At 41.4% G+C, this 20844-nt stretch overlaps 3 protein-coding genes across 3 annotated transcripts; all 3 read right to left on the bottom strand.

Annotated features, from left to right (window-relative positions):
- Nucleotides 1-4847: 4847 nt before the first annotated feature.
- LOC142943438 (uncharacterized) lies at nucleotides 4848-9696 on the bottom strand. Its single transcript, XM_076084954.1, has 5 exons — nucleotides 9520-9696; nucleotides 9044-9276; nucleotides 8866-8933; nucleotides 7371-7491; nucleotides 4848-6610 (listed from the first exon to the last, which is right to left on the bottom strand). Exons 4-5 carry the CDS (start codon nucleotides 7377-7379, stop codon nucleotides 5723-5725), a joined length of 897 nt encoding a protein of 298 aa, XP_075941069.1. The 5' UTR covers nucleotides 7380-7491; nucleotides 8866-8933; nucleotides 9044-9276; nucleotides 9520-9696; the 3' UTR covers nucleotides 4848-5722.
- A 1364-nt stretch (nucleotides 9697-11060) lies between these two features.
- Nucleotides 11061-14612, bottom strand: LOC142943481 (lecithin retinol acyltransferase-like). Its single transcript, XM_076085014.1, has 5 exons — nucleotides 14398-14612; nucleotides 13836-13941; nucleotides 13028-13102; nucleotides 12206-12358; nucleotides 11061-11275 (listed from the first exon to the last, which is right to left on the bottom strand). Exons 1-5 carry the CDS (start codon nucleotides 14610-14612, stop codon nucleotides 11120-11122), a joined length of 705 nt encoding a protein of 234 aa, XP_075941129.1. The 3' UTR covers nucleotides 11061-11119.
- A 2111-nt stretch (nucleotides 14613-16723) lies between these two features.
- Nucleotides 16724-19688, bottom strand: LOC142943439 (lecithin retinol acyltransferase-like). Its single transcript, XM_076084955.1, has 2 exons — nucleotides 19122-19688; nucleotides 16724-17087 (listed from the first exon to the last, which is right to left on the bottom strand). The coding sequence occupies exons 1-2, from the start codon at nucleotides 19686-19688 to the stop codon at nucleotides 16935-16937; spliced, it is 720 nt and encodes a 239-aa protein (XP_075941070.1). The 3' UTR covers nucleotides 16724-16934.
- Between the last annotated feature and the right edge of the window lie 1156 nt (nucleotides 19689-20844).

Genomic DNA, 20844 nt, shown 5'->3' with positions numbered 1-20844 from the left:
GTCAGAGTCACAGTCCCAGTCTGTCCAACGGAAGAAAAACAAAAACACAAGTTAACCGACAAACATACGACGGTCGACAAGAGCTGCGAGAAAGAAACACTTACAGTGTGCCTCCAAGTCTTAGAAATTAATCTGACTTTCTGACATTTGAAGATTTATTTTTACTGTAACAGGTGTTTGTTTGTTTTTGCTTTGCATGGGTTACTACTGCTGCTGGGAAATATGATATATATATATATATATATACACACACATGTTTAGCCTTGTTAGCTAGCTTAGCTGGCTAACGTAGCTATTAATAGTGTCTTATTTATTTAGAATTTTCAGTAATGCTAACAGTTTAAATGGAGAAATCAATAATCAAAATACTCATCTAGTTCTAGGCCAAACGTTACTTATATAAGACTTCGAAAGGAGGAAATGAAGTTAAACTACTCTTCAAGTCAGCTAGCTAGCTGACTTAATAGCTAACAGTTAGCGGACTTAAGAGCTAGGTGACGTAGCTAGCTGACTCCATTTCCTGTGGACCCCTATGAACCGGTTCAACGACCTTTGAAAGCTCCCCGGTCCCACTCATTGAGCAACAGTGATGAGAGGACGTTAGCATATAACGTTAGCTAATAAAAGTACATGAGAGTAGTAAAAAAACGTCCACAAATACAACATCGCGAGCTAAAAAACTAGCACAGCGGCCGCCATTGAGTTAGCAACATTTATGCTAGCGGCTAATGTTAAACAGCCGTTTTTCTAGCTAACGGTTAGCTTGTTTAATTTACGTTAATTCAAGTTATAACTAAATAAATATACTCTTACCGGGGTTGTTTTCTGCCGCCATTTCTTCTCACGTTTTTTTAGAGAATTAAAATATGAATAAAGTATTAACAGTTCAACGACAACGTGACGTCACTTACGTACTTCAAATAAAACTTTATCGGAGAAAAAAAAACCTACCTGGAAACAAACTGGCGGAGGATTTGATTGGCACGAAGGCCAGGCCATGTGAGCCAATCAGCGCGTGGATGTGAGGCACGGAGGGCGGGACTACATGTAGATAGTATATGTACGTAAAATCAAATAAAACATGAAATAAATATATTTAAAATGAGATCAAACTTATAATAAAACATTACAAATTAAAAAAATTTAAATAAAATAAATAAAAATTCTAAATTAAATGAAAAGTAAAGAATACCCATTTTTGTTCTTATATGTTACCATAATTAAAGATTTTTAATGAAAAGGAGTTTAAAAATACATCTTTGCTTTGTCTTACAGGTACATATGAGTAATTCAGTTCATAAGTGTGGTTCCAGTGGTCCAAATATATAAAATAAAATCTAAAATGTAAAAAGCTATGAAGGAGGTAGAGGAGCAGACATCGTCATGTTATCTATATTGTACGAAAATGAAAATGATTTGTTTGTGGCATTTTCTTTTATTCAGCCACAGAGACAAACAACTCACTCACTGCGTTTCCTCTGACCTTTAGTGGTTACCCATTTTATATTAATATAGAATATATATTTCTAAATTATATACGGGAAAATTAAACATATTAAATGAGGTAAAAGTAAAGGACTGTGAGGAATTACTAAATAAAATATAACTAATATTAAATAAATGAAAGATAAATAAAATGCAATCTATTTAAATTAGAAAAAAGTAAAGGGCTGTGAGGATGTATCAAAAAATTTAAAAATGAATCAGATGACAATATGAACTCAGATTAAATAAAACTAACAGCGTCCTCTCGTTTGTTTACCACTTTTTTTGTTGACTGTAGAACTCTACATCAGCTGATTAATAATTATTTATTATTTAAATAAATGAATCAGAACAATGAACGTGTACGTGACAGCTCTTTGTTATAGAAGTCTCAGTAAAAGTTCGGACCACTAACCGGCAGCTTCATGACGCAACATCGACACTAGAGAGAGAACCAAGTCCATCGTCTGACCCCCCGGGGCCCCTGACTCCTCGGGGCCCTACTGAGGTCATTAAGTATCCGACTGGTGGAGGATAATTAAGTCACAATGAGTCTAAATAGTCACAAAACAAGACGGCCGATCACATTAAATATCGATGGACGATTAAAACAGGAACTCACGAACGTACAATAACAAGAACAAACGTCTTTTTGTCTCGTTTTATTTGTGTGAGTTTGAACTCTTCCTCCTCAGCAGTGAGGCCTTCGTCATCCTCGTCATCAAACACACAAACAGGTCTGAGCATCAGATCCAGAAGTCTACACCAAGATGAGACGGAATGATCTTCAAAGACAAAAATTCAGAGAGAAATCATTTTTCACTAAAGGTTTATTAAAATGTAACGACTTTTCAGCGATAAAAAATGACAAAAAAATTTTTATTTTATCAAGACGATATAAAACAGGTGCCAACGTGAACACTAGTTTAAGTAAACGAGAAAAAAGAAAACGACGTCACCAACATCACAACTTCTTCTGTTCACACCGAACACCACGCTAAAAAACAAGACGCCAAAATACTCCTCGTTCGCACTATTTTTGAGTGTAGATGGAGCTGCTAACAATGTTAGCGTAGCCTAGCACCAATATAACCAAACTGCATTCAGAAAACAAGCATTTTAAAAGTTGTTTGCTTGTCGTCTTGCGGAGAGAACTAACAAAACATTCAGACTTTTTACAAATCGTCATCATTGTGCAGTTATTTTGGTATCTTTTTTTATCCGTTTATTGTGAGTAAAAATTAAAATTAGAATTCGCTTCACGTTTGGTGTGAACGCAGCATGAAGAGATGTTTCTACTTCCTGCTTTTATTGTGAAAGGAGACACAAGTTAATTGATAGCGGTCGATTGATCAAGCGATTTATTTTTTATGCAGCAAAAGCAGCCAAGCTCTGATTTCTGCTCCTCTTGTCTGTAGGTGCAGCCACAATAACAAACACGCTAACATAAAATGACTGTTAGTCAGACTATAGTGTGCAGAGAAGCTGGAGGAAACGTCTCGTCTCTGAAGAACGTTCAGGACGAAGCGGCAGTGTGAATGCGTCGGTGGACGTTAAGGGTGTTGCTCTGTGAAAAGGTTTTCCCACACTGGTCACACCGGTGCGGTCTCTCCCCGGTGTGGATGCGCTGGTGGACTTTGAGGTTGCCCATCTGGGAAAAAGTCTTCCCGCACTGATCGCAGTTGTGCGGTTTTTCCCCGGTGTGCGTGCGCCGGTGGATGTTCAGGTGGTTCGCTCTGCGGAAATTTTTCCCGCAGTGGTCGCAGCTGTACGGTTTCTCTCCGGTGTGAATGCGCCGGTGGACCGCGAGGTCGCCGATCTGAGGAAAGGCTTTTCCGCACTCGTCATTTTAGTTCACATTCATAAACGGTCTGACTTCCTGTTGTTTTGTGACTTTTCTTCTTTGTGTCGCTGGTTAATGTGTTGAAGGAGTAAATGTATAAACAGTCCAGATGTCTGGTCCAGCTCGATGTCGATATAATAACTATAAATATAAATATAGAAACACTATATAAAGCTTCACCAGGTTTAAATCTTCTGTTTTTCTCTTTGTAATCTTTCATGAAGATGTTCTTGTTCAATAACTTCCCACTCTTCATGGGATTCATTCATTAACAGAGACAGAATATTGATTAGACTGAGCGCACACAGAATGCTGTCAACATGAAATCTGTTGCAGAACAGCTGTTTTCCGACAATATGTTTAAAAGAAACCCAGAAGATCAATATTTCTACACTCATGAACAAATGAAAGGAGACGCTAAGCATGAGTGCTGAAGCGTTTACTGCAGTGAAGTTCAGAGCTGGTGTTTGCAGGTTATCATGAACCAGACTGGTCCTCCTGCAGCTCAGCTGATCAGCTGTCGATGTCGACACTGATTGAACAGCTCGCGCACACAAAGCTCTTCTCCTCTGAGCAGTTTGCAGCGTTCCACAATCCCCAGACAACAACCAAACAGAACACATCACATCCATCGGCATCAGGGGTTCAGTGTACGACATCCTTTCAGTGGTTTATCAAACACATCTTGTTCCTTCACACATTTAGTCTCCTCTTGTGAGAAGACAGATAGTGGAACTCATGCAGGAACACTTGAGTCTTAAAGTCATTGTTTAAACCTGATGAAGGTCTCCTGTTCAGGAGGAGGTGCACGTTCATGATAAGTGATCATTGGTGTGATCAACGCCCATAAATTACTAAATAAGGCCACAAGTTCCAGTCGGTTTGTGGGAAACTTTCAATCACAAAAATGTCACCCAGAAGTAGAATTATAAAATGCTGAATTTAACTGCACAACAGCTGCTAGTAACGACAACAAGGTCAGCTACGCCTAGTATCCGCGATACATGTTGAACTAACCTGGTAGTACATCGATAATCAAGGCTGTGGTTGTTTATTGTCTGCCGGTGGCATGACGAATCAGTGAAGAGACGAATCGGTGAAAAGACGAATCAGTGAAGAGACGAATCGGTGAAGCGACGATTCGGTGAAGAGACGAATAGGCAACAGTGGGGGAGAGACAACACAGTTTGTAGCAACGCTTTCCTGTGAGAACCAACTTTGCGGACACTTGCGACCCTCACGGATGGTTCTCCCCAATTGGAAACTTCCAGTTCTGCCAAGCGAAGCAAATTAGGAAGTGTGTTAAAGCTGCATTCTCTCTAGAGTCCACCAGGGGGCGACTCCTCTGGTTGTATAGAAGTCTATGAGAAAATGACTCTACTTCTCTCTTGATTTATTACCTCAGTAAACATTGTAAACATGAGTTTATGGTCTCAATCTCTAGTTTCAAGTCTTCTTCAATACAGCATGATGTTCATTTAGTACATTATGGTCCATTTAGAGTCAAACAGACCATAAAGCAGGGGATGCACTGTTTATTTTTTTCCACAAAAAATAGTGTGGCACTAAAATCTAAAAGAAATTAAAATTAAAATTTCAAAAACAGTCAAATTTAATCAAACATAATCAAACATAAGAAAATCTAAAATACAATATTCTAAAATAAATGGAGAAAACCAAATCAAACACATCAGTAAAACTCTTTTTCATTCTTATATGTTGCTGTATTTGCTTTTGAGTTTCTTCAAGGAAGAAAAAAACAATATATATAAATATGAGTGCTGGGCAAGTTAACGCATTATTATCGCGTTAACTCGCGTCGACAATTATGTTATCGCGCGTTAACGCATTTTTTTAAAAATTATTAAACAGACATTTTTAACACAAGAACCGGGCAGCGAGCGGTGAACAGCTGTTTGTGTGGCGTCACTTCCTTCTGCTGCTGCTGCTCCCCCCCAGAACTGTAGTTTTCGTGATCCAAATAAATGGGAAGCTTAAAAACATATGATGTATTAAATGTGTCGCCAACATGTTTCCTTTTGACCATTAAACACAACTATACACTATTGCAGTACATTTATGATTTTAGTAGCACAGCAAATACCACAAACTTAAGAATACAATCATTACACTTTTGTTATTTTTGTCCGATTATTTTCACGTGTACTTGAAATTTCCACAATGTTCCACAGCAAACCTCCAAGATACTTCCTTTTTAAATGATTTACTCTGCTCAGTTTTTTACGTGTTTATGTGGCCGTCCAGATGAAGAAGAGCACTACTACTGAAGTAGTGAAAGTTCTATCACGTTAGTCACAGCTGTATGGTTTCTCTCCAGCATAAATGCGCAGGTGGACTTTCAGGTTGTTTTTTACCTTAAAAAACAGGTTTTCCTCATTGATCGAAGCCGCAAGGTTCCTCCCCGGCGTGAACACGTCCGTGGATTTTCAGATTACCTTGCGTGGCGAAGGCTTTCCCACATTGATCACAGCTGTACGGTTTCTCTCCAGTGTGAATAAGTCTGTGGGTTTTCAGGTGACCTGGAATGGTGAAAGACTTCTCACATTGATCACAGCTGTACGGTCTCTCTCCGGTGTGACTACGTCGGTGGCTTTTCAGATTACTCGGAGTAGCGAAAGCTTTCCCGCATTGATCACAACCGTACGGTTTTTCTCCCGTGTGAACACGTCTGTGGATTTTCAGGTGACCCGGAGTGGTGAACGTTCTTTCACACAGATCACAGCTGTACGGTTTCTCTCCAGTGTGAATACGTCGGTGGATCTTAAGGTCACTTGATGTTTTGCAAGTTTTCCCACAAAACTCACAGCTATGCGTTTTTTCTCCCGTGTGAACGCGCATGTGGATTTTCCGAACACCTGGAGTTGCGAACACTTTCTCACACCGGTTACAGCCGTATGGTTTCTCTCCCGTGTGGCTGCGTTGATGGATTTTTAATTGCGGTAACTGAGTGAACATTTTCCCACATTGTTCACACCCGTATGGTTTCTCTCCGGTGTGAGTGCGCTGGTGGGCTTTAAGGCTACTAACGTGAAAAAAGGTTTTCCCACATTGATCACATCCGTGTAGCTTCTCTCCAGTGTGAACACGATGGTGTCTCTTCAGGTCAAACGGAGTGGTGAAGGCTTTGGTACACAGGTCACAACTGTACGGTTTCTCTTCAAAGTGACCTCTCTCGTGGATCTTTAAATATCTCGATGTTGTGAAGGACTTGTCACAGTGCTGACAGCTGTGATTTTTGAGTCCCACCGCTCCTCTCAGTTTCTGTAGCAACAGAGAAACATACAGAGAGACAGTTATCTGAAACCATAAATAACATCAACACTCGCCTTTGTAGATATTTGACCGATCACCACGGATCGAAATTCCATTATCGAGTTGTTTGTAATGAAAAGAAATAAAAAGTCACCGTACACCAAGAACTCCGTAGCAAACCTAAAACTGAGACTTACTTGATTAATATCAATTTTTCCAGGATTTGGGCTTATAATTTATTGTGGGAATTGCAAGATCCAGTGTTGTCTCCACCTCAGCTGAACAAATTATTATTGGGCATTATTACCCAATTTCTCAGAATATTTTTAAGATCAGTATTTCTATTGGTTCTGATGAAGCTGGTTAGAAAATAAACTCAATCTAAATAGTGATCATTTATTGTCTTCTTCACAATTTGTGTAATTTCAGGAGTGATGTTAGCACTTTAACCAACAAACGGTTTCTTCTGAAATGTACATGTTTCTCTGAAGATGAACAACCAATGCATTCTTCCTGTTTTCATCATAAAATGGATCACTAAAAAGACAAAATAATAAATATAAATATGGAAGGGTGTTAGAACAAAAAGGGGGGTTTATTTTTTATTTAATTTAAGATTTATTACATTTTTTCCCTTGTTTTTAGGGAAAACAGTAATTCACAGATATTTCAACTCAGCACATCAACTTTAATGATGACTTTGAGCACAGACTCATGTATGATAATTACGACATCATCATTGTTATCATCAGAGACCAGAGTACTTTACCTTGGGCATTGAATGCACCACCAAACCTCCTCTCTCATGGCAATCCGCCGATGTCGATGCTGTCACAGAGAGAGAGTGAGCTTCTTCTATGGTACCGAGAGACTCCCCCGAAATATCGTCACTACGGGAAAACAGGTGAAGCACAAAACCATCAAACAAAATCCCTGTTTTAAAAAACAGAGTTCCACAAGGTTCTGTGCTTGGACCAATTTCATTCACCTTATATGTGCTTCCTTTAGGCAATATTATCAGGAAACATTCATTGTTATGCAGACGATACTCAGTTGTATCTATTGATCAAGCGAGACGAAACAAACCAGTAAACTCTAAGCAGCCTTAAGAACATAAAAACCTGGACGACTCTTTGAGCTTCTACATCCCCGAGGAGCCAAAAAGACTTCAGAGACGGATCCAATCGTGAATACAAGACTTAAGGAAACTCAGGTTTGATGCGAATGAAGATGTGATGTTTAAATATCTTCAGTAACAGGAAGAGTGCCTTTGACGTGTGTGTTCTGGACCTTCGGTTTACCTCCTTGAGGTGTAATGAACATCTGTGAACATCTGTGAACATCATTAAGCTAGTTTTCTATTTATATAACTTAACCCTGTGAAGCCTGACACATCAGTAATATTCAGAAAATTCAGATGTTTTTGATATTGAAGTGTTTATTGGACCTTTAGTCAAAAAATAGTTATTTACATACATGACATTTTTTGTATCAGATTTGATACATCAGGCATATTGATCAATTATTGATCAAAACAGTGCTTGTTTTAGAAACAATAACAAATGATGTTCATTGCTTTTGGAACATTTCAGTTGGTTTGGTTCTTAACCTTTAACCTCTGTCCTCGGCCTCGTGGTGGGCAGAGAAACAGTTCCTGTCCTTGTTCAGGCAGAGATGGACTTTACATTTGCCACAGTAGACGTGGGAGAAGTGGTTGCCTGTGCAGTGCTTGCATCTCTGTCTGGTTGCCCATGTTGGGAAGTGATCAACGCCATCCTTTCTCACATCGGGGGGCACACGAGAGTTTGGCCTTTTGCGTGGGGGGGGTGCTGCGTCCGGTTCTGGAGAAGATAGTCTGTCGCACTTGATTCGGCCTTTTCCTGCGCGCGTGAGAGAAGAAGTGGCAGCAGAAGCCTGAGACCTTCGTAAGGCCATGGGCTCCTTCTGGGGCTCCAGATCCTTCTGGTCTCGTCTGTAGAGGTTCCAGGCATACTCACGCATAATGAATCACCAAGCCTTACATAGTCTTATATATATGTGTATGTATATATATATATATATATATAACGCTTTGATTTCGCCCTGAAATCTAAAAAATTGAAAATAAAAACAAAAAACGAAACTAATCTGAAATAATAACAATAGAAAGGATATATAATAACTCTTTGGTTAAATTTAATTGAAGAATAAATTCCCCTTGAAAATGAAATAAATAGAAATGGTGCAGGTTTCTTAATAATAAATAAATCATTGTTTCCACTCACCTCGCATGCGGACAGTTTTCATAACTTATTGCGTCTTCGATGTCTTCGTCTTTTATCTGCGGAGGAGCCTGGAGGAGGAGGAAGAACAAGAGTTGACTATTGAATCATGAAGATGTGCACATTGAAGGTTCCCTCTGGACCTTTGGGAGCCGCGTGCTCAGAGCTAGAATACACGGACCTTCACTCTGATGTACAGCGCTGCTGCTCCTCTCCCCGTGGATCCGATGCACCTCTGGATCTCCTCTGGCGTCAGCGTCTGGAGGTTCAGTGGCCTCAGCTTCTCGGCCGCGTCGGTCGTGAAGGCGTCAAACGGTCCGGTCAGCTGAGGGAAGGTGGACCTCAGCAGGTCCAGGAAGTCTGGTTCCTGCAGGCCTCGGGGACACCTCACCTCCTGCACCGGGGACTTCACCTCTAACACACAAACAGATTCAGTTATAGTTATTCCTTCTGATGAAGATGCACAAACGTTTACCTCCAAATGAATTATTAAGCTCAAATCTAAACCAAACCTCCAGAAGAAACTCATCCTTCATATTATCATCTTTGTTTGCTCAAACAAACACTCAGCTGCAGGTTGATTAGTTGATCATATTCTATGTGTTGCTTTGTGTTTCCAGCATGAACTCAACGTTTCACTTCCTGTTGGACTCTCACCGTCTTCTGTGAGCGAGTCGCTCTGAGAGTCCTGCAGCAGACCAACTCGGAGGTTTAGAGGAGCCCCCTTCCTCTCCACAGACGGTCTCTGGTGATCCGGGTCCCTCAGATCCTCCTGATCCAGACTGGTGCTCTGTCCTGGCTCCTCCTCCTCCTGCTCCTCCTCCTCCTCCTCCTCCTCCTCCTCCTCCTCAGCATGGCCGAAGAAGTCTCCAGAGTCCATATCTGAACAAAAACATACATAAATAAAAAGAGTCAACATTTTGATTTTGCAACAACTGAGAGAACTAAACGTGGATCACTTTGTGTTTTAACGAGTACAGAGAGGAAGTATTTATTATCTTTATTTCTTTATTTAACACGTTTGTGTCAGAAAACTAAAACCGGCTGATTGAATTAACGTTATTCATTATTTTTAAAGAGGATTTAAAGACGTACTAAACTCATATGTGTACTGCTCTTCCTCCTCAGGAGGTTCTCGAGGTTCTCCTCCTCCTCCTCCTCCTCCTCCTCCTCCTCCTCCTCCAGCCGGCTGGCAGACAGGAAACTGGTCATCTGGATCAGAGACAGAATATATAAATATATTAGATATAGATAACCCACTACAGAGATGTTAACACCAGTTAACACGGTCGCTTGATGAACCGTAACACCGGTGATCGTTACTGCGCATGTCTGGCTCATTCCGAACGAGCCTGTAATCCACAGGATGTCAGAAATACCCGGATGTTGTTACTGTTAGTAGTATACAGTGTAGTACATGTAGTAGAGGGCTTTAGTTGTGTTATAAAAACCAACGAAGAAGATCCAGACCTGTCGTCTCCAGCTTGATCTCCGGCTGCGCGAGGAGCTCCAGCAGCCTCCTCTGCCGGTCGATCTCCTGCCTCAGACCCGACGCCTCCTCCTCGTAGCCGGCCACGGTTCTCTGGACGACCGCGAAGATCTCCTGCGCGGCTGTTGTCAGTTTATCGGCCACGATTCCTCTCAGAATCTCGGCTTTAGACATGGTGCCGACGTCGAAGGGAGCCTCGGCCTCCATTGTTGTTTCTGTGTTGTTATTTCTTCTTCTTCGTTAATTTATTGAAGGACTACGAACCAACGTTTAAGGGTTATACCGCCACCTGCTGTACCGGAGTGTGTAACATCATGACTTTATGGCAGTTATGTCTTTAATTAAAAGACATTCATATTGTTATTATGATAAATAATAATGAAATAAAAAAAGAAAAAAATATAATGAAGTGAAACTCAGGAAAACTGAAAGGAAATAACATAATCAAATACAAAATAAAATTAATAACAAGCACAGCAAATATAAAATACAATATAATTTTAAAAAGTCAAAATATTAAATTAAATTAATTTAATCTAAGAGAAATATAAATTGCTTGATCTTGCATGTTGCCCTTATTATTTCAGGCAAAATACTTCAAAAAATGTTTCTTATCGATGATTAAAACACAAATATACAAAATTATTTTTGATGATAGTAGCTCAGCAAATACCACAAAAATAAAATCTTTAATATTTATTATCATGTCATTTTTTACAGGTAATTCTCATGTGTACTTCATGTGTACTTCATGTGTACTTCATGTGTTCATGCGGCCATCCAGATGAGGAAGGGCAGCAGGACGGCGATGGTGACGGAGCAGGAGGTCAGAGCCCCGAGCTGGAGGAGCAGGCTCAGACCCAACACCACCGTCACCTTTGCAACGCGCCGACTCAGCAACAGCTTCCTCGCCGTCTTACAGAACTGAAGAAGAAGAACAAGAAGAAGAAGAAGAGGAGGAAGAAGAAGAGGACGAGTAGAGATGTACAGGGTTTGATAAGAAGCAGGAAAAAATACTTTCTGTTTGATTTTCTTTTTGAGTCACATGAACATCTGAATATCTTTATTGCTAAATGTTCATATATGTATTTATTACTCTTCTATTGTCTCTTTTTATTTCATTGTTACACTGATTATTAGTATTAAATACTATTACAGGAAGTGAGCAGTACTCCGATGATGCTCTGTGTGCTTTTGTTCTGTTTAAAGATATTAAACTTACAGTAAAAGAAACATCATCTCAACTCATTTTAATTATTATTTTCTTTCTGCTTCAGCTTGTTGATGAATTATTCTCTGTACTGATGTTACTAAAAGAGTTTCACAATAAGAGACTTCATCAGAGTCTCCTTTCACAGTTTTAATCGAAAGCTGTAAAATCCAGGAAACAAAAGATCTTTTATTAAACTTCACTGTTGCAACTTGAAGGTTTAAACCAATTAAAGTTTAAAGCTGATCTGATCTGTGATCAGCTTTAAACTGCAGCTTTCTGCTAGAGACTCAGAGTACACAGTAAATACACTATAACCTGTATACTATACAAACAGTATATACAGTACAGTATAAAGAGTATATAGAGCATTTAAAGGACAGTATATATAGTACACCGAGTATACAGTACAGTATATACAGTACACAGAGTATACAGTACAGTATATACAGTACACAGAGTATACAGTACAGTATATACAGTACACAGAATATACTGTACTGTACACAGAACTTTCCCACTGATATCCACCACATAAGATACTTTTTGTGTATATTTAGTATATTTAGTTCTCCTCCTTCAGTCTAATAACTCAGACATTAGTGGACCTGGTTCTCCTCCTTCAGTCTGATCCGGTGTGGTACCTGAAAGGTCTGGTAGCTCATGACGGTGCCGTAGCGACAGTACATGACGTAGTGTTCACAGTTGTACCACAGCAGGCTGTAGGTCACGTGACCCTGAAGCTTCTCCGCCCTCCTTGCCACCTCCTCCGGCTGCAGCGCCGGGCGGCTGCACACCTGTAGAGGACAGGTAACCGGATTACTGTATGAGTACTACTGCTACTGGCACTACGATATGTACTCAGGTACTGTACCGAAGAACAAAGTACTTTCTGACTCTATACTTCTACTTCATAACATCTCAGACACAAATATTGTATCTTTTACATCGCTACATTTATTTGACACTTTTTGCATATAAAAACATGATACATTGCAGTTCGTTAGTTTGTTAGAACCGTAGTCCAAGAGTTCATAAGTTCATAAGTTCATACGTTCATAAGTTCATAAGTTCATAAGTTCATAAGTTCATACGTTCATAAGTTCATACGTTCATAAGTTCATAAGTTCATACGTTCATAAGTTCATACGTTCATAAGTTCATACGTTCATACGTTCATAAGTTCATAAGTTCATACGTTCATAAGTTCATACGTTCATAAGTTCATAAGTTCATATGTTCATAAGTTCATACGTTCATAAGTTCATACGTTCATAAGTTCATAAGTTCATATGTTCATAAGTTCAATGTTCATACGTTCATAAGTTCATAAGTTCATACGTTCATAAGTTCATACGTTCATAAGTTCATACATTCATAAGTTCATAAGTCAGTTAGTTTGCTTGATTTGATTTATTTTTTTCTCCATAAACTTTGAGTGAAACCCGACATGTTTCCTCTCTCACCTCGTCCAAAGTGTTCACGAAGATCTGAGCTCCGAAAGCGAAGTCCTCCAGCGAGTCCACCCTCACAGAGCCCCTCTGAGGACCAAGAGCCAGTTATCACAGTTAGACCTGAGTCTAGTCCTTTAGTCCTGAGTCTAGTCCTTTAGACCTGAGTCTAGTCCTTTAGACGTGAGTCTACTCCTTTAGTCCTGAGTCTAGTCCTTTAGTCCTGAGTCTAGTCCTTTAGTCACCTCCTCATGGACTCAATGTTACCAACAGTGGTTGGTTTAGTTTAGTTTAGTTTAGTTTAGTTTAGTTTAGTTTAGCTTAGTTTAGTTTAGATTAGTTTAGTTTAGTCACCATGTTAGTGCGTTCTCTTAGTGTATTAGTTTGTTCATTCGTTGTGAACAGATCAGGAACATCACCAGCATTTCATATTTATAACAAAATAAATTTTTTTATTTCCTTCATGAAACTTCTGAAAATATGAAAAAACTGAACTTTTTTTTGACAGAATACTGATTCCTCTCTCATGTGTCTTCTTTACAGGATCTCAGTCCAGAAACACTTTGACTGAATGAGCTGAACCCAGAGAGGCGAGGATGCTACTCTAGAAGGTATTTGTTCTGCTCTTTAGTGCGTTATGCTGACACAAGTGTTTATGTAAATATGAATGAATGTTTCTTCACTCAGTGAGGTCCAGTGGACTCTGGACTCTGTGGACTCTGGACTCTGGACTCTGTGGATGTGGACTCTGTGGACTCTGGACTCTGTGGATGTGGACTCTGTGGACTCTGGACTCTGTGGATGTGGACGGGCGCTCTGGTACCTTGGCCAGGACTCCCAGCAGCAGCCTGCTGTCGGTCACCATCCGTCCGATTCTGCACTGATCACTGGAGACGACGGGCATGATGTCTGGGATGAAGTGAGCGACTCTGGAGAGAGCAAAGGAAAGGAGACGACAAAGGAGACAGTGAAGGAAGGAAAGGAAGTAGGAAAGGAAAGGAGAGAGGTCATGAAAGGAAAGGAGAAGAAATGAAAGGAGAGAGGAAAGGAAAGGAAAGGACATAGGCGAGAGTATAGAAAAGGAAAGGAAAGAAAAGGAGACATAGGAGAGAGTGGAGGAAAGGAAAGAAAAGGAAAGGGAAGGAACAAGGTCACAAAGGAAGGAGGAAAAGAAAATATGTGATTAGGACAGAGGAGAGGGGAGGAAAGGAAAGAGGTAATATAGGACAGGAAAGGACAAGGAAAGAGGAGAGGAAAGGAAAGAACATAAGAGAGAGTTAATGAAAAGAAAGGAAATGAAGGAAAGGAAAAAGAGTGGTGTCATTAGGATGGAGGAAAGGAAAGGACAGAACAGAGGAAAGGAAAAGAAACAGGCGAACTCTCACCTGTCTCCCCCCAAATAAATCCCAAAGTGTGTGAACAGAGTCCTGGGGACCTGCAGCAGGTCTCCCCTCCTGAGAGACGACTTCCTGTCCTTCCTCCCCGCCGACCGTCCGTCCTCGTCCTCCTCCTCCTCCTCCTCCCTCGGCCTCTTCCCGTCTCGCAGGTCGGGTCTCTGTGTGGAGATGAAGAGCAGAACGAGCAGCTGCAGAGGGAACATGGTGAGAGGAAGAAGAAGAAGAAGAAGGAAGCCGACTCCTTATAGGTGGTTCTGTTCTCGGGGGGGGGGGGGGGGGGGGGGGATTAGTGAGAGTATAAAGATGTTAATTTTATGAGTTTAATGAAATGTAACTAAGTACATTTACTCAAGTACAGTACTTGAGTATAATTTTGAAGTAGATGTACTATACTGGAGTATTCGCTCTTGTACTACATTTAAAAGGAGAATATTGTCGTTTTTACTTCACTACTTCAGCTTCAGTTACTTTCACTTTTCATGCACAATTTATGAAATATAGAAACGTATTATATGATTATATATTTCAGCATAAATAATCTCAAAATCAGAAGCTCTTCTTGTCATACTTTAATCCTGCTAATCAATAATAAAACAATAACTGTGTTATTGTCTAACAGCAGGAAGAAACAGGAAGCAGTCAGAACTCGTTGGACTCAGTGAAATCACATAAACCCTCAGAACAATAGAACAATAGAACAATAGAGCTGCTTCAGCATCCGGATTATTGTAATTAAGCAACATTATGCGACCATTTCTCAATTATTTCACACTCTGTTTCCCAACAGCAGCAACACAGAGAGGGAAACACACTGAAACATACTCTGAAGCAATACCTGGGGCCGTGAGCGAGGAGCGGGGGGGGGGGGGGGGGGGGGGGGGGGGGATAGATCTGGGAGGAAGGAGGTGGGAAGATGGAGGAGGGAATTTGGGATAATGGAGATGGGAGCTGGAGGTGGGAGCTCGGGCGTAGGAGGCTAAAGAGAGTGACACTGACCTCTACTGGAGGTGTTGATGTTGTTGTAGTTCCTCTAGTCGGCCAGCAGAGGGAGATAAAGGTCAAAGATCACTGGACGTCCTGAACGAGTAGATCCGACAAAGCATTTAAATTAAAATGGATTTTCACTTTTCAACACAAACAAGCTCATAATTTCATCAAAACGAAGGAAAAGTTTTGAAGAATTAATAGTTTAATGTCCAGAGAAAATATGAAAGTAGACAAAAAAGAAGAAATTCAAAACAAGCTCCACATTTTAATAATATTCATGCCGATGCTTTTATGCACCGATGATGAATTCAATTCAGTCGACCAAAACAAATCACCAGAAACTTGAAGAATCCAAAGAGTCCACCGACTTTATTTACATAGAAACACATATAAAGTGTTACAGCGTCGTAAAAAATAAATTCTGTTCAGAACATTTTGACTGTTAGAGAAACAATCAGGTTGTGAAGAATATGTACAGATATTTACAAGAAGAGCTTCAGCAGAGGGGCCGACGTGGAACTACAGTCAAGATGGCCGACGTGGAACTACAGTCAAGATGGCCGACGCAGAGTTACAGTTTCACTGTGAATGTGTTTTGTGATCGTTCCTGATTTGGAAGTAGTACAAAAAACAACAACAAAAGCAGTTAGAAATCTGGTAAACTGACTTTAAGTTAAACTCAAAAATATTTTGTAGCCGAGCTGGAAAAATAACCAGTTTTCCTCCTTTTCCACATTAAAATGTCCAAAAACAACTAGATTTATGTATGTTGTTCAGGTGTGTACTTACATCATCCCAAATTTTTCCAACAATTTTCAAACCAGAGAAATCGTATTATTTTAATTATTATTTCAAGGTAACGTTCGGAGAAACACCGATTTTTAAGACCTTGTAACGGGAGAGGCTGACCGCAATGAAGACTACAACTCCCATGATCCCCGGCTGCTTCACCGCGTCACCAAAACTCTTTGGATTGAGAGACTCCTAACTGGCAGAAAATGACATGTTGCTATTAAGCTCTGGTTGAAAAACAAGAACAAGTTCTTCATTATATCCGCAAATAAAAATATGATTTTGTCAAAGCTATTATTTTAAAATATTTATAATATCTACGTCTTCAGTAGGAATTGAGATGTTGAAAAATATAAAATTGGAAGACAATAAAACATTTCCTCAATGACAATTTCAAAATAAAAGCTTTAGCTTCAGTAAAACAGATGAGCTCTTAAATGATTTTTGGTCTCTTTGTTGCTGAGCGCTCAAAACAACATCTGTCAATCAAACAGTTTTAGTCTTTCAGGCCATTTAAATGTCTTTTTTTATCGTTTGCTAATGTTGCTAATGCTAACTTCCCTGTTCTTCTTCTGTTAAGAAAATGCATCACTTCTGGTTGCAGCACCTACGAGAGTCCTCGTTAACGTTATTAGCACAGAGTTTGACGGTCAACTTCTTTGCAGACGACTACTTCCTGTCTGTCAGTGTTCCAACATGGCGGCTCAAACACGGACGGGTGAACATGAACGTGGTTCCTGGAGCTCCTAGCTGGCCATCCACAGGGTGAAGGGGACGAGGAGGGTCGGCAGGGCGGTGCTGAAAGACATCCCCAAACACGCCACGGACAGGAGACCCAGCAGCGCCGTCAGGACCACGCTACGCTGATCCCGGATCAGAGACTTCAGCCACTCACAGAACTGGAAGAAGGGGGAATAATATTAATATATATAAAGCAATGTTTAAAAGTGGGAATAGAAGGACATCGTTAGTAGAAGAAGCAGCAGGTTTCTGTGGTAAACATGTGTATGTGATGACTTCTGACATCTAAAGATGGATTACATATATATTATGGTATCGATTTTTATATTTGATTGATCGTTTAGTCTCTAAAGGGTCCAGGTGACGTCTTCAAACGTCTTGTTTTGTTCGACCAAAGGTCTCGAACACAAAGACATTCTGTTAACTGTCAAATAAAAACAGGAAATCTGCAAATCCTCAAATTATAGAATCTTGGACGGACTGTAATTTAGCTTGATGGACCACTTGAACACTTACATCGATAATCGATATTGTTGCCAAATATAGTGGTCGTAATGTGACGAGTTACAAATTTGTAGTGATGTGAGGAATAATTGGAAAGCTGCGAAGCTTCATTGAGAGCGTTCACAGTTGAATTCTAATCAACATGTGAATGCTGCAAAGCTTTCTTTCATGTCCATTCATTGTGCTTCAATTTCTCCTTGTATCAAATATTCACTTCTCTCTCTGAGCAAACTTCTAGTAAAAGAATCAAGAATATAAATGACCTGTTGTTTATTTTACTGTGGGGGCCCCCTGAGGCCCCTGGGAGAGCTCCTGTTGGCCCCCCATTAAGAAGCAGACTGCCAGACTGCAGGCAGGTTAAGATGTTTAGGTTAGCAATTACAGGAAGTGAAACTCGATCGGGGAAAACTCTCTCTGCTGCAGGAGGGTCTGAACGGACAAACAGGCCACGCCCCCCCCCCCCCCCCCCCCCCCCCACACACACACACACACACGTTTTTACACCAAAATACACCAAACGTGACTTGAATCAAACATCCAACTGTTAGTGTTTTAATGCCATGTTCGGCTTTTAAAACATCACGGTAGCACAGTCAATAAGAAGGAGAACTGTTTGCATTACTTAGCATATTAAAGTTATAATTTATGCTTTTGTATTTTTCTCTTTGAAAGCCATTTATTGTCTTTACTTTCTGTATTCAAGTCTCTGTATAACTGTCAGTGGCGGAGTCCACCATTCCTGCTCTTACGGCCTAAACAAGAAGGACGATCGATATCAGAGCTGGATTAAGTAAATAAAAAAAGGTCCAGACGAACATTCTATAAACCAGAGCAGCCTAAAGAGACCTGAATGAGATGAGAGGCCTCCTCCTTCATCATCATCGTCATCATCAGTCTGACTCTGGTTTCTGCAGGCGGCTCCGGTCTGAATGCAGCTCTTGTTCTCAGGACTTTTTCCAAAGCGCGACCCACATTTTCCTCTCGTTTAAAAAGAAGAAAAAAAACAACTCAGAAGCTGACGGAGAAGTTCAGCTTTTACACCTGAGAACTTAAATCTTCATGTGAAAACACATCACACCTCCGCTTATAGAAACATCTGTTGACTTTTAGGGACATTTCATCATATTTTGAACTCATAGGATTGTGGAGGACAGATTTGTTTTGAGACATGAGACACTTTGTCTCATGTTGTTCTGCACATTTGACTGTAGACTTGTGCTTTTACTCGTTTTTATTTCTTTATTATCTGATGTTTTGGTGTATTTTTGACGTCATGTTTTCATTCTGTTTGCACAAACAGCCCCCCCCCCTTACAGATCTGACCAGCAGCCAGTGAACCCACTGAAGTTACGACCTAAAGAACAGAACAAGCTCTCTGTGTTTCATTAAGCTGCACGCAGTCCGACACGGAGACCCCCCTCTGTGCGTAAAAAGCGCACATGATCCCCAGAAAGAGCAGCTTCACTAGAAAACCCTTTAAAAGCAGAATGTTCCACTAACAGCTCGTGAGGCTTCAGTGTGAACTCCTCTAAACTTCTCCATCTCTGAACAAACTGCTGGATCTCTGGTGTGAAAAGCAGCAGAAACAACAAAAACATCAAAGCACCCGCCTCCAATCACGCGCGTAAAAATGAAAGGAACGTGTTACCGCACGCGTCAAAAGCGCCACCCCGGAGCCGGATTCTCACCTTGTCGGTCTGCAGGCTCTGCGCGGTGCCGTAGCGGCAGTAGGTGACGAAGTGCTCGCAGTTGTTCCACAGCAGGCTGTAGGACACGGAGCCCACCAGCCGCTCCGCCCGCCGGGCCACCTCCTCCTCGGACAGCGGGCTCCGGAGCACCGCCCGGTCCATGGCGTTGAGCAGGATCCCACCTCCGTACGCAAAGTCCTCTACGGAGTCCACGCGGACGGTGGCGCGCTTGGACAGCACCCCGAGCAGCAGCCGTGCGTTGGTCACCATCTCCTGGATCTGCCGGCTGTCGGCGGTCAGCGCCGGGAGGATGTCCGGGATGAGGTGCGCCACCCGGTCGTCGCCCAGGTAGATGCCGAAGTGGGTGAAGAGAGTCCGCGGGACCTCCAGCAGGTCCCCCCGGCGGAACTTGTGCGGGGCTCCGGCGGGCTGCACGGGAGCCTCGTCCCGGTCGCAGCGCCTGGTGAGCGGCGGCTCTCGGCGGCGCAGAGGAGGCAGCAGGCTGGACAGCTTGATGTGCGCGAGGAGGAAGAGCTTCTCCAGGAGGAAGGTGAGCGTGTCCAGCATGACGACGACACGAAGGAGCGAAGAAGAAGAAGAAGAATGTCGGGTCCGTCTTCTCTCGGTCCTCCCTCGCTCCTCTCAGGAGGTCTCTGCTCCTTCAGGGACATTTGGAGACGGAGACAGGAGGAGGACCGCGTGACGTCATGACAGACTGGAAGATGAGGAGAGAGAGAGAGGAGGAGGAGGAGTAGGAGGAAGGACACAAAGGAACCGAGTTGTAGAGTTTCATGTATTTCTGGATGTTGTGAAGTGGACTGAACGTATTTGTTGATGATGCTTTGACACAAATCACATTTTACATCAAACATCATCTCATAAAATATAACTGTTAAAGATGAAATCAAGTTGTCATCAGTTTAAATAGAACAAACGAAAAAGAAGAAAAGAAAACGAGAAAAATGTTTTTTGCACTTTTTATTCCAGAATTTCTCTTTTACGTGACTTTTCAAAAGTCAGTCAATTAAAACACCTTGATAACGTGTTTAAATACATATTGTAGAAGTATTATACAGGAAGGAGATGAAAAGCCCAGAAAAACAAGTCCTCACTGTGCAGAACTTAACCCTGGTCCTCACAAAGCTAGAAGTACAAGAACACACACACTCACCTAACCACAGCCAACCAAATGCACTCAGAATTTCCACCACAGCAAAATGTTGCTCTCTCTCACACACACACACACACACACACACGTGAGTGTGGAGCATCATGGGAACTCTGCAGCGAGTGGTTGACACTCAAACGGAGCAATGCTGAGGTCACAGCGGTTTATCTTCCCTTGAACCACCAAATGGCTTCACATACACACACACACACACACACACACACACACACACACACACATACACACGCACACACACACACAGAGCGGTGTGTGAACTGCAGACTCAGCTCCCGTTGGTTAAACAGAGACGAGCTCACCGCTGGCTGACTAGAGGCCTAAAGTCTGATCCGCCGCTGAAAATAGTCCCAAACAAATGGCTCCAGTTTGTTTGATAAAACCAAAGTGAGCTGCTCTCTAAGAGCCTTTTTATTGACATGGAACTCTACATTTGTATTGTACAGATTTTCTGGTTTTGTTTCTGTAAAAACGTAGTTTTAGATTTCAGCCTTTAGGATTTATTCAGGAACTTCTTCTTCTTCACAACATTTACGCCAT

This window comes from Anarhichas minor, unplaced genomic scaffold (assembly GCF_050575085.1).
Source record: "Anarhichas minor isolate MPS153535 unplaced genomic scaffold, ASM5057508v1 ptg000137l, whole genome shotgun sequence".
In the NCBI taxonomy this organism is placed as follows: Eukaryota; Metazoa; Chordata; class Actinopteri; order Perciformes; family Anarhichadidae; genus Anarhichas; species Anarhichas minor.
The sequence above is the reverse complement of the archived record's forward strand: the minus strand, read 5'-3'. Positions and strand labels throughout refer to the sequence as shown.

Bases quoted from the DNA above. Each gene is read 5' to 3' on its own strand.
- LOC142943481 (XM_076085014.1), bottom strand. From the start codon at position 14,612: ATGTTCCCTCTGCAGCTGCTCGTTCTGCTCTTCATCTCCACACAGAGA. The intron at 12,359-13,027 runs GTGAGAGAGGAA...TGTCCTCTACAG, and splicing joins TCGTGAACACTTTGGACGAG to GTGTGCAGCCGCCCGGCGCT. The intron at 11,276-12,205 runs GTACCACACCGG...CTTCTTCTTCAG, and splicing joins TGAGCTACCAGACCTTTCAG to TTCTGTAAGACGGCGAGGAA.
- LOC142943439 (XM_076084955.1), bottom strand. From the start codon at position 19,688: ATGCTGGACACGCTCACCTTCCTCCTGGAGAAGCTCTTCCTCCTCGCG. The intron at 17,088-19,121 runs GTGAGAATCCGG...CCCTTCTTCCAG, and splicing joins AGAGCCTGCAGACCGACAAG to TTCTGTGAGTGGCTGAAGTC.